Source organism: Perissodus microlepis, chromosome 3, assembly GCF_051167445.1.
Source record: "Perissodus microlepis isolate ML-2025 ecotype Zambia chromosome 3, ASM5116744v1, whole genome shotgun sequence".
NCBI classification, from domain to species: Eukaryota; Metazoa; Chordata; class Actinopteri; order Cichliformes; family Cichlidae; genus Perissodus; species Perissodus microlepis.
The window spans coordinates 28187424-28200482 of NC_140463.1; the positions used below are offsets into that span (position 1 = coordinate 28187424).

At 37.4% G+C, this 13059-nt stretch overlaps 1 protein-coding gene and 2 long non-coding RNA genes across 3 annotated transcripts in view; 1 reads left to right on the forward strand and 2 right to left on the reverse strand.

Annotated features, from left to right (window-relative positions):
- Positions 1-2985: 2985 nt before the first annotated feature.
- LOC146390971 (uncharacterized) lies at positions 2986-4837 on the reverse strand. Its single transcript, XR_014799870.1, has 5 exons — positions 4730-4837; positions 4443-4534; positions 4204-4266; positions 4007-4076; positions 2986-3925 (listed from the first exon to the last, which is right to left on the reverse strand). It is a non-coding gene; the product is annotated as an uncharacterized LOC146390971 (long non-coding RNA).
- Positions 4838-6867: 2030 nt separating this feature from the next.
- On the forward strand, positions 6868-7277 carry LOC146390972 (uncharacterized). Its single transcript, XR_014799868.1, has 2 exons — positions 6868-6988; positions 7076-7277. It is a non-coding gene; the product is annotated as an uncharacterized LOC146390972 (long non-coding RNA).
- Positions 7278-7378: 101 nt separating this feature from the next.
- LOC146390973 (Fc receptor-like protein 5) overlaps positions 7379-13059 on the reverse strand; it is a 35216-nt gene continuing 29535 nt past the window's right edge. Inside the window, exons 22-25 of the mRNA XM_084923845.1 lie at positions 11457-11522; positions 10298-10360; positions 8213-8275; positions 7379-7793 (exon numbers count right to left, since the gene is read on the reverse strand). Of these exons, the coding sequence (XP_084779971.1) occupies positions 7786-7793; positions 8213-8275; positions 10298-10360; positions 11457-11522 (200 nt within the window). The 3' untranslated portion in view covers positions 7379-7785. The remainder of the gene's footprint in view (positions 7794-8212; positions 8276-10297; positions 10361-11456; positions 11523-13059) is intronic.

Genomic DNA, 13059 nt, shown 5'->3' on the forward strand with positions numbered 1-13059 from the left:
AAATTAAGAAACGTAATTAAAAGAATGTACATTTATTTTGTCCTTGCCGGGTTAGGGAAGGACATTGCTGAGGGCCACAAACCGCTGATGACACACTAAAGGCTGTGAAAGAAAAATATTAAACTGCTTGATTAATAAATCCACCTTTATACTTTTATTTCCTTTTAGAGTATACAAAGTAACCTCAAAGTACTTTGTAACAAAGTAACAGGGTGTACACAGTACTTTTCACATTAAGACATCCGGGCCCTCACTACCAGACTACAGAACAGTTTCTTCCCCCAAGCCATCAGACCCCTGAACACTCAGTGACTGGACTGACACACACATGCACACTTTCATACACGTCACTACCAAGCACTTATCTGCAGTTTCTGACACTCATACACACACACACACACACACACACCAAGTTACTTTTGCACAATACTCAGCATTTTGCTTACTTCCATTGCACTGTCTTGTGTCTGTATCGTCCTGCTCTGTCTAGTGTTACACTGTCTTGTCTTGTTTATTTTTGCAGTTTTTTGCACATTGCACTTTACGTAGTTCTGTGTTTGTCCGTTATATGTGAGCAGCAGGGTCTCGGAGGAATGCAGTCTCATTTCACTCTGTACTGTACAAGTGTACATGGCTGAAATGACAATAAAAGCCACTTGAATTGACTTGACTTGAAGACAGCTGGGAGAGACTGCAACCAACGAAACCAAGTTTTTTAGGCACTTTAAAAAATCATTAATAGATGAATAACGTATCAAATTATACTGATAAAGAGAGGTGCCATACATACCCGGGCTAAATTTTCACCTGTTAATGATCCTGGCACTTTTTCACACAACAGTGAAATGTGTGTCTAAAAAAGTGAAATTTTTCATGTTAACTGATAAAGCTGAACTTCACTAATGTGAGGTATCCCATTACATCAATGCAGACTCTTTTACCATGTTTTTCCATTATGAAGAAATTGTGGTTTGGTCATAAATTCACCCACAGGAAGCAAGTGAAACTAACGTGTGAAGCAAGATGAAGTCCTGCTCCCTCTCTCAGCTTTTCTCGGCTGCTTAAAATGCAGCTCTAAAACTAAGGCATTCATAGATAACTATTTATATAATTATGTAATAGCATTCAGTAACCACACAGCAGATTAAAGGAAATAAAGATGTTAAATCTCTGACTACATTTTTTTAAAAAAAACAAAAAACACACTGAATCTCCAACATTTGGATAACAGAGCACAACTGCAAACACAACTGTTATGGGAATACTGTAAGTACATTTGTGCTTCTTTTTTGATTTTCTGATGCATGTGTTTTTATAGATAATAAACTCCAGCCCAGCAAAGTAACAGAGATGTAAGCATGCCATATAAGACTTGACAGTTTCTTGCAGAATCAATGCTGCATGTATCACAGTGAAGCCTAAAGCAATAAGGCGAAGCAAGAAGATCCCCACAGTTGCTGTGGCAATCTGATCATAATAGTTATTACTGAAATACAGCTGAGTTCACTGCAACACGCCAAATGCAGCCAAATGCTACAAAACTTTTAGCATTTCCTCACAATTTGCCCAACAACACCATCTGATTTGTTCATGTTTGTTACATTTTTTAATTTAGCAGATTTTTTTTTAAAAGTTATATAATAGCAGCAAAACAACTCAGTAAATATTTATGTAGCTTATGATGCAAGTGTTTGTATTTTATATTCTTTCACTCATAATGTCATTTAGATAAACATAAAACCAATTGTGTTTTACAAACTGATGCACAGAATGACTGTTTTGTCCATGTGTTTTGGCTTTTGGAAAAACATATGACAAATCACATCTATGGGTCCTGTATGGGAGAAAATCTGAAAAATATCTTGGAGCAATTTTGTTATTGATATAGGTTTGGGTTATGGATATCTATCCACACAGAGACAGACAACCATTTGAATTAAGATTCACACCCACATTCAAACCTACGGACAATTTAGAGTTACCAGTTAACCTATCCCCACTAACTGCATATTTTTGGACTGTGGGAGGGAGCTGGAGTACCTGGAGAGAACCCACGCAAACGTGGGGAGAACATGCGAACTGTAGAAATGTTTAGCTTATTTTAGAGTTTAGAAATGTGTTAACATAGAATGTAGAATTATTGTAGAGACACTGACACTGCCCTCAATGTAATAAAGGCCTGACTGTGTCATGAATTTAGGAGTAGATTGTAGGAGACCCCTCCCCCAGTTGAACTGTGAAAGGTCTCAACATTTGTAACTGGATAACTGTGGTCTGGAAGGGAGATGGGTTTTATGACCTCTAGGGAGTCACCTACACCCACAGTGTTTTAACTGTCACGCACACTCACTCACGTGCACACACATACACACAGGTATGCGTACACAGTCATGTGCTCGTGCACATAGACACAGACATAGAGTTTGCAGCACACCGTGGGGGGTTTTATGATGGGGACGCCTCTATAAAGCTGGCTGTAACTAACAAAGGGGTGAAGATTTTGCAGAGGGACACACCGGCCTCGTCTTCCCTTCTAGAAGTGCATGCTTAAATGAAGATGATTAAAGATGAATAAAGGTTTTGTGAAATGACTACTGAGTCCGGTGCCATCTCTGGATGCTCGAGGAATAAAAAGAACCGGGGTAAAACTGATTTCGTAACAGTTTCCCACAAAGAAAGACTTGATGGTGGAATTGATCTTCTCAGGACCTTCTTGCTGTGAGGCAACAGTGCTAACCACGGTGCCACCGTACTGGACAACCATTTTTCCTCCTTAAAAGCAAATATATTCTCCCCACAGATGACTAGAATGAATTTCTGGCTCTTGGGAGGATATTCAACTAAAACATATAGAAAGTCATATGTAATACTTGTAGCTGTACTTTTAACTGTAATGTGTCGGCGTTTCAGCCCTTCAGTGTTGATTCTAGCACTTTTTCACTTTGTTTTTCAGTCAGGAATCAGACATCACACCACACCAGAACTAACGTGTTTATGAGCAGACAACTTTTGTCATACACTTTACAAAATTTTATGGGTGACTCTTTGAGTTTGTATACTGTTTAGTACCGTGTCAGATAACTCAAACTGTTTTTCTACACAGATAATGTACTTAAAGTTTAGCTATTTGCAGAATACATTTAAAATCATGGTACTGACTTCTTTAATAACCACCATAATAACATCAAGCCAAAATGGCACATGAAGTAAAATGTAAAGTCTCCTGTAGCAGTGATATCACCTTTAATCATTCCTCAGTTACTATTTATTGCGTCATTCATTGACAGGGAACACATACAGTATATACAAACAGATCACTCACATGTGCATGTTTACATATATACATATACACACACATGCACACATAACATAAAGAACCAAGATAAACTAAGACAGAACAGACCCGTAGCCCGTTTCAAAGTGACCCAAAAGCCTGTGAAAATAGCTAGACCTTCAAGATAGATTAAACAATTTCCAAAGAGGAGGGGGACTTTGCAAAAGAGGGAAGACTCTGAGAAAGACCTGTGACCTGTGATTTTAAGTGGAAGTGTGGGACTAGTAAAATAATCTGACTGGAGGACTGCAGAGTTCGAGTGGATAAGTGCAAAAGTATAAAAAAATCAAAGAAGCAGCTTTAACAACAATTCAGACAACTATGAGAACTTCAGATGCAAACCCCCAGCTGTCACATGGCAAAAGGTGGGATACACGCGGAATGTTTTAGCTAACACAGAGTCAGATGACTATGGACACTCACATACGCAGCCATGCATGTCTTTGGACTGTAGGAGGAAGCAGAGTACTTTGAGAGAACCCGCACAGGCACAAGTAGAACATGCAAGCTGAACACAGAAAGGTCCAACTAGGCCGGCCAATTCAAACACAGGAAAATCTTGCTGTAAAGCTGAAGCTTCTTTCTACGGATCTGGACAAAAAAATGACATATATTATATATAGATGAACACACACACACAAACACACAACAGACTTGGTATGCTTATATTACCAAGAGTTGTTTTCCTATTTTCTGACTTCAGAATAGATAGCGCCTTCCGTTGCTGCCTGTGATGGTCTACCTGTGAATGGAGAAACCAGTTAAGGTCCAGATTATGTGTGTTAGATGTTACATAAAATACAAAAACAATCAAGTTTAACGAAAATGAACAGAGAACTTAAATTGAATTGAGTGCTAGTTTAAAATACCTGCATTGTTCTGAGATTCACCTTTGTTTTTGTGCATTACCAGGGCATACAGCAGATTATCATCTAAAAGATGACAGAAAGGAGACAGTGTAATAATATTTCAGAAACTGAAATGCTGCAAAAGTGGAATCTAATTAAAAAAAATATGTCCGTACATTTAAAAAAGGGACATCATAAAGGTTTTTTGTCAGTATCTTTTAAAAACTTTTGAAGATTTGGGTTAGTTAATCAAAACTGACCATGGACTTCAGAGTAGAGCGCTTCAAGCTGACATGCATTCTGGCTAACCTCAGAATCTGCAGAATCAACATGGGTTTGTTTGCACTGTGTTCTGTAAAATGTAGTATAATAATTGAAAGAAAATAATGTTAAGAATATTGAAAAAAAAGTGAATAGAAATAATTGATAACTAATAAACATGTATGCTCTTTAAGATGATTACTCAATAATTTTATAAGGAAAATATATTATTTTGCATTAGAAACTGAAGGCAGAATCAGACTTTAATCAATTGAAAACGCCTCACCCTTTGACTTTCAGATAAATCATGAGTAGGATAGCAATCAGTAAAATCCCACAAACAAATCCAATAATCATCTGCGCAGTAAATGAAGACTTTAAAGGCCTGGATACCGCTACAATAAAAAACAAATACATTTTATTTTTAAGTTTTATGTTCAGTTGTTTTCACAAAGTATGAATACTCACAACTATTAGTACATTAATGTGATTTAAAATTACCCATATTCACATAAAAACACCAAAAGTGTTGTTGCAGGGAGTATTTGCAAAAAGAAGGGCTGAAGAAGAGTTTTAAACAAACTTACCCTTTACTGACATCCAGCTCTGTGGTGACTGTTTTTCTGAATACTGACACTTGTAAAAGCCTTCATCTGATTTTGACACTGCAGGGATATTCAGCCTCCCTCTGGTGTCATTGCTGATGAGGTTATCATTTCGAAAGAAAAGCACAGAGGATTTTAAAGTTTTGTTCCTCAGTTTGCAGTGGAGCGTAACAGCTTCTCCCTCAGTAACTGGGTGGACCGGGCTCACAAGTATTATATTGCTTTCTGTAAAACAGTCAGACAATGTCACATCAGAATACGTACTAGAGGACGGCCCTGGTTACAAAAGACTTGTAGAAAATTCAGAGCATTGTCTGACAGATGTTAAAAGACCTCAGTTGCCTCACAAAATAGAGAGAGCTCTGGTCCATCCTGTAGAGTGGAGTTGTGCTTTTAATCCAGTCCAGTTTATTGTCAGTGTGTACTCCGAGGTATTTATTGTCCTGACTGATAGGTCTTGGAACGATTTCTGCCAAAGGTTAACATAGATTCAATAAATTATAAATGACATAATATCACCCTCTGCCTATCTGCTGTAAACACAGTCCATCATTGTACTGTGCTTTGTGTTATAAGATTGACGTAGGAAATATGGGACAAAGAGCTAGAGCTGTATAGTCGAGTTGAGTGAGTGATTTATTTATGTTTTAGGTTTGTATTTCGGAGATTTCTTCCTATTAAAAAGAAGTTTTTCTGGAGGGGGTGGTCTGACTTTTTTTTTTGTTCCTGTATTATTATTTTTGTGATTTTGATGCTTTAAAAATAAAACTGAATTGAATTGCGTGTAAAGTTAAATATTTCATCGTTTACATTTTTTACAATTTTGATGATTACAGCTTACAGCCTAAAAAAAACATCTAACAATTACAGACATATAAACTCAAATCAAGTGGCTTTATTGTCATGTCAACCATATACAGTGGTTCAGTACACAGTGAAACGAGACAGCATTCCTCCAAGACCTTGGTGCTACATAAAACAGTAAATCAATACAGGACTACATAAAGTGTACACTACACTACATTGGATCAATACCAAAATGTTGTTGCCCATCATTAATGCAGGATGCATAGCAAAGCATGTAGAAAGCAACAAAAATGACTCAAGAAATCATGCTATATCCTGGCTTGTCCAAGTCAGAAGGCTTTAAACAAAAATCCAGACAGAGAGCAATGGAGAGGTGTGACTGCAGAAAGGAGGGCACTTTTATAACCAAGCTAACTCAGAACAGGGGTACCTCAAGCCCAGGTGTTCCAACATTATATGCAGAGATGAAAGGATAAAGCTGTTCGGTTGGTCTAAAAATTGCGAGAAAAAAAAATTGCTTGGTTGAATTTTGACCAACCCAGATTGCCAAAATTTTGAGATTTTGAGAGACTTGGTCTGAAAATAGTATTTTCCCATTTTCAGTGAAGATCGGAAGAAAAATGGTGCATGAGCAAATTATTAGGTCCAATAAAGAGGAAAATTTTTATAGCGGAGAATTTACTCTGATTGGATTTTCTAAACACTCATTTTTCAAAATAATAGAACCCCAGTACTAAATATCTATTAACTTTAAGCTGTCTCTATGATTTGCTATTCATATTGTATACATGGTCATTTATTTGAAAGTTACAAAAGATAAATCCTTTACATTTTTACAATTATTGTCATGGTCTGGGTCTGATGACCCAGAGCTCATGTATTTCTTGTATCTGTTTTTCCGTATGTTATGTTTTGGTGGTTTTCTCTCCCTTTTTTGTCCTTTCTCCCTGTGTGCTCCCGGATGTTTTGGGGTCACTGAGGGGACTGCGACCCGGAAGTGTTCCCACACTGGGGACTGCCGCACCTGCCGCCCATTAGCCCTCACCAGCTGCAGCTGATGGCTTCATGAGGGGCGTCTTATTTAAGAAGGTGGCGGAGCCCCAGTCGGCGCGGGATTATACTAAGTCGAACCTGTTAAGTACCTCCGTAGATTAGTGTGTTGGGATCGGCCTCGCTACTAAAGGCTGCCTGCTGAGCTGTGTGTGTTTTTGTGTCACCAGGAGTCGGGAGTCAGGAACTTCGTCACGAGGGGAAATCACGGAGTGGAATCGGGTTTTTGGAGTTGTCACCTTTTCACTGCTATGGACACGTGCACTGTGTGGGATTCTTAGAGGAATCGCCACAGGAGTCACAGTGCTTGAATTGTATATAGTTGTCGTTTCTGTCCACTCACCATAAATAAATCCACTGTCCTTCACTAGAGTCTGGCGTTTGGGCCCTACTTTCACTTCAACTCCACGGTCTGCCGTCGCAGCCCGTGACAATTATATTGTACAGCTATATCATGATAGAACAAAAACACTGCTCAGACCAAAATAAAAAAAAAGATAAAAACCCAAACTATAACTGCATACAATTTCCATGAAGAAATGCATTTATTCACACATTTAAATCCATACAGTATTATATCAGTCCTCTTTTAGGTAATGTTCAAAAACTTTCAATACATGCATTTATAGTATTTCTTTGTACCCATAGAGGAACCTATCTTATGTTACACTGCAAAAGCTAACTTTAAATCATGTTTTATTATTAAGTGAATACAGATAATATGAACACTAAATGAAAACACCTTGTCTGTACCATATATTGTATACTGTATATTATAATGATGATGACTATCACTAAATAAAACTGTACAAAATACTGAACAAGCTACAGACATTTCTGTATAAGAAGCTTGAGGTTGGTTTCACTGCTACAATTCGGCTCAATGACCTGTAAAACAGCCACAAAAAGGACATAGGGATTATCATTTAGTAACAATATTATGAGCTAAAGAATACAAATAAATCACTAAATATAACAGTCATGTTAGCTTAATTACAGAGGGCACTTCCTAATTTGACTTCAGAATAAACTGCTTCATCAGCTGATGCATGACTGGAGTTTACTGTGACTGGAGAGAATATTATTTAAAAGGCTTAGCTGTAAACTCATAATAAAAAGTAAGTCTTTAACTCACAGGTCAATTAAGTTAGTTCTCAATTGTATCTGAGACAAATACAGAGTATGACATATCAGTGATACAAACTAAAATGCATTCAAGTAAAAAAATAAGTAAAGCAGAATTTCATGTTATTTATTCCAGTCAAATTTTAAGCTCATCACTGGAGAGGATGGCAGACTTTACTTACCCTGGTTGTTCTTGGTTGCTCTTTTATTGTGGCGGTTGACCTGAGCATACGTTGGACTGTCTTCTAAAAAAGAAATGAGATCTCAGGATGCATTTATGCCACAGAAAACAATGATATACAGCTGCTGAACTTGTGGACAGCCTTAGAAGTTGACATAAATCGTATGAATTTCATAATATTCTTTACTATTATTATTATTACACAAAGCTGTGTGTTTGTTTGTTTGTTTGTTTTAACCCCCCTGTGTGGCACCATTCCAGTAAGCATATTCATCAAACTCTGACTTTAAAAACAAACAATAAGTTGATTAACTCTGAAATTGGCAACTCTGTGTCTTCTGTTCCAGAACAGCTGATCAGAGTTAGTTCAGTCAAATCTGAATATGTTCACCTGGTGTTAAGCACATGCATAAGCAGAGAAAAAAGCAATCATCAGTGGATCCCCAATACTGCAATTCAACATGCCAATGGGTAAAAAAATAGCAGACCATTCATTTTAATACAGAGGACCAAGAAATAAGATATGACAAGAGATTGACATTCACAATATGAATGTCAATCTTTAAAAACAGAAAAGAAGACAACAGTATATATATATATTTTTTTTTTCTTAATCCTATCCTGTCTGGCAGCTTTTGCAATCAATGTCATGTCCTCAACAGTTGACCTGTCCCCAGTGGCTCAGTGCAGGGAGTGAGCACTGCTGTAAATAAGTCATTTTGGATTAATCTTGCACTGCGGATCGGGAGGAGAGCACTGCACGAGAGTCGGGAATTTTGCCACGGAGGAAATCGCACTGTTTGTTCTAACACTGTAAATAAATTCACTGCCGCAACCAGGAAAGTCCTGCATTTGGGTCCAGTTCCTAACTAAATGTGATAAACTGTTGTTCCAAACACATTTTGGTTTTTCAAGATCAGCTCTATAAATTCGCTATGGACGCTTCCTTTTCAGGGTTTATCTGTTTATTCTGTCATTTCTATCCATGTTATTTCAATTATTACATTGTATATGGTACACAATATGACAATGTCTAAGGCAGGACAGCCGGGCAGGGGAGGGGGACCTAATAAAAGGAAAGAGTACAAATAGAATTGCACAATGTATCACCAACTGCCACACCTGTAAGAAAAATGAACATACAGCACCTGGAACACAAAAATTCGAAAAATGCACCTATTCTTGGTACTAACTGAATGAATGTGGAAGCAGTCATGTTAAGTACACAAAATAGCAAACTAATTCAAGTCTAGGATTTCAGTTCTTGTAAAAACATAAACTTCTGCAAATTAATTCACTCCTCAATGCATCTTTATGAATGAGGAAATGAATGTGTCAGTCAGCTGGTTCAAGTCTAGAAGGAGGGGAGGAGTCAGAGAAACTCAGAGTTTATAGAAGAAAACCTGCCAGTGAGCAGGTTAGGTTTACAGAGACTGTCACCCCAGAAACCGACTAAGAGTTGAAGTTAACACTCTTTCTGGAACAGAAAACCCCAGTTTCACTAATTACAACTCAGAGCTGTTAGCTAACCCTGTTTCCTAGAACAGGACAGGACAGACACTAGATAATGCAGAAGCTAGACTATAAGACAATCTATGGGTGCACCAACTCTTTGTGTAAGGTACAGATAGAAGAGAAACTACCAAACAAATCTCTTTGAGATTCAGAAGGACCATTAACGCAGAATAAAGACATATAATAAAACTAAAACATTGCTGAAATCATATTGCTTTAAAACAATAACTGATGCATACAGTTGGCCAAAAAATGAAAGGAAAAAAAAAAAACCCTAAACAAAACAACAACACACATCCACAACACAAAAAGGATCAGGCAACTGACAAAGGCAAGCAAACATCAATATCACAGCTTTTGTTAGTGATTTAAACTGTGAGTACATACAAAGAAAAAGTAAAATAGATTCACAATTTTAGAATTCACAATCATTAATTATGACAGTAAATTATTAATATAAACTAAAATGCATACACAAATAAGAAAAAAAGACTTAATTTTTAATCAGAAATTATTATTTTTATAATAGTTATTAAGTTCAACACTGGAGATTATAGCAGGCTTTACTTACCCTGGTTTTCCTTAGCTTTTGCTTTATTGTGACGGTTGATCTCGGCATATGTTGGAATGTCTTCTATAATAAGAAAGGAGATTTGAGAATATATTTCTATCAGTGGCTCACTGGCTTACTAAGAATTTTGATTCCCTTGTAGTTGGAGCACACCCTCTGGTCCCCTTTCTTAGAAAGGGGAACCACCAACAGTGAGTGTCCCAGTTCTGAGGCAATGCCCCTGATGTCCATGCAATGTTGCAAAGGAATGTCAACCAAGACAGCCCTACAACATCCAGATCCTCAAGGAACTCATGGTGAATCTCATCCACCTCAGGGAACCTGCCACCAAGGACCTGTTTAACTACTGACTCCGCCCCCAGTGATGGGTGAGTCATCCCCCTCGCCCCAGACTCAGCACATGATGATTTAATCTTTTTTTTTTCTTTTTTCTTTTGGGCTTTTAAATAAAGAGAATTGGGTGTACATGTTTTGTTTGGGATTTTCCCCAGTTTACACAAATGTGTACATATAGGGTCAAAAGTATACATACACTCTTACAAATAATTTGGTAAGAGGTCCTTCAGCAACTTGCACCTTGATCAAGTGCTTTGGGTCACAATAAGCACGCTTCTGGATTAATTTTGAGATCAAGCTTTTGGAAAAGCCATTCCAGAAGTTTACTTTTAGCCTGCTTTATCGATTAACAAAATAACTTTGATCTGTGGTCGTTATCATTGTCCTGTTGAAACACTCAGTTGTGCCCAAGTTTAAACCCTCTAGCTACTGAGTAAGGGTGAAGTTTAAGAATTTAGAGGTAGTCCTCCTTTCATTATTCTAACCACTTCCAGACCTTGGCAAGGTGGTGAGAAATTTGAATAACTTGTACTTACATACAGTTGTTTAGGACTGACCCATTGGAAAGTTCATTCCAGAAGCTCAAAGTTCTGACATTAGCCCAATTGAAAATATGTTGACTACACTTAACTGTGTCAAAAGAAATTAATAAAAGCTGAGAACTACCATGATACTCATGCCCTTGATGAGTGTATGTACACTTTTGACCACAGCTATATGTGTATGTGTATATATACATGTATGTATGTTTATATGTATGTGATTAAATGTGAATGCACTTCTATAACTTATAGATTTTTATATAGACTTATATATTTATTACCGAGACTGCTTTCTAATCTGACTTCGGAGTAAAGTTCCTCATTAGATGCTGCAGGACTTGATTTTTCTGTGAATGGAGAGAAGATCATTTAAAGCACTGATCTGCAGTGTTATGATTACCAATTATAATGTACTTGAAAGGAAGACAACTGATATCTCTACTAAGGAAAATAAAGAAGGAGTATGGTAGCATCAACTGATTTACAAATCTTGATGTAAACTGTGACTACAGACATAAAAATGCATAAAAAGATTTATATTTTCAAGAAAAGATAAGCATATTGAACAATATTCAGTGGGACTGATGACAGACGTTGCCAGTTATTTCCTTTCTTTACTTTTTTTGGGTGGTGTGTGACCTCAACATAAATCAGACTCATATTAAAAAAAAAAAAAGTCAGATTTTTTTCATCCAAAATGTGATACAGAGCTGTTGAATTAATAGACAGATTCAGAGATGGACTAAAACTATTTTTAAGACACTGAAAAGAAAATCAGCTTTTTGTCACTGACACCGCAGCTAATCCATGCTTATTGATTTTATATATAAGATAAAACAATGTAACAAAAGATTTCTTTGTTGTAAAAATAATTCTCAGCAATTAATATTATACCATTGTGAATCCTGTTTATTTCTCCTTTAATGGTGTCACATTTGTAAGGAAAATGTATTTGTGAGTTGAGCAGCACCAGAGCTGGGGTGGCTGTAGCTCAGGTGGTGGAGCGGGTCACCTATTCACCGGAAGGTTGGTGGTTTGATCCCAGGCTCCTTTAGTCTACATGCCAAATATCCTCGGGCAAGATATTAACCCATTTTGCCCTCTGATGCATCCATCGGAGTGTGAATGCGAGTGAATGTTTGATAGAAACACTAAAAACCTTAGATAACGCGCTTGTATGATTGGGTTAGAATGCACGAGTTGTATAAAGTGCTTTGAGTGCTCAGTGAGAGTAGAAAAGTGCTATATAAGAACCAGTCCATTTACCATTTAGTTGAGTATGTGGCCTGCGTCCATGAAAAAAATCCATGCCAAATGTTCTCTGCCAGTGTAATGGTAAATGGACTGACTCTTATATAGCGCTTTTCTACTCTCCAGGAGTACTCTAAGCACTCATTACAACATGCCACATCACCCAATCACACCCATTCTCACAAGCACTTTCTCTAAAGTCAGTGCTTCCTACATTCATTCACACATACTCCGATGAATGCATCGGAGAGCAAAGGATAGGTACTAGTTGCACATTCTAATCATGATATCTCTCTTCATTGAAATGACCGCCAATGATGATAAGACTTGTTTTTCCATTGAGGGAGAGGTTGCTCCCAAACCATCATAATAGCTCTACCCTGTCAGTCCAGCATATAGCATAGTGCTCTTAGTGTCTTCTCCACACTTTGACTCTATAATCCATAGGTAGAATCTTGACTCATTGCTGAACACAACTTTCCTCCATATGTTCAGGTTCTAGTGCACAAGTTGCTAACACCAGTGGGCCTGATGGTGAAGAACAATTATGGCAGGGCCTCCTGGCAGCTCCATGAGACTGGAGATTTGGTTTGTGAAATTTATTTTGGGTACAATGAGCTATCAGCTATATCA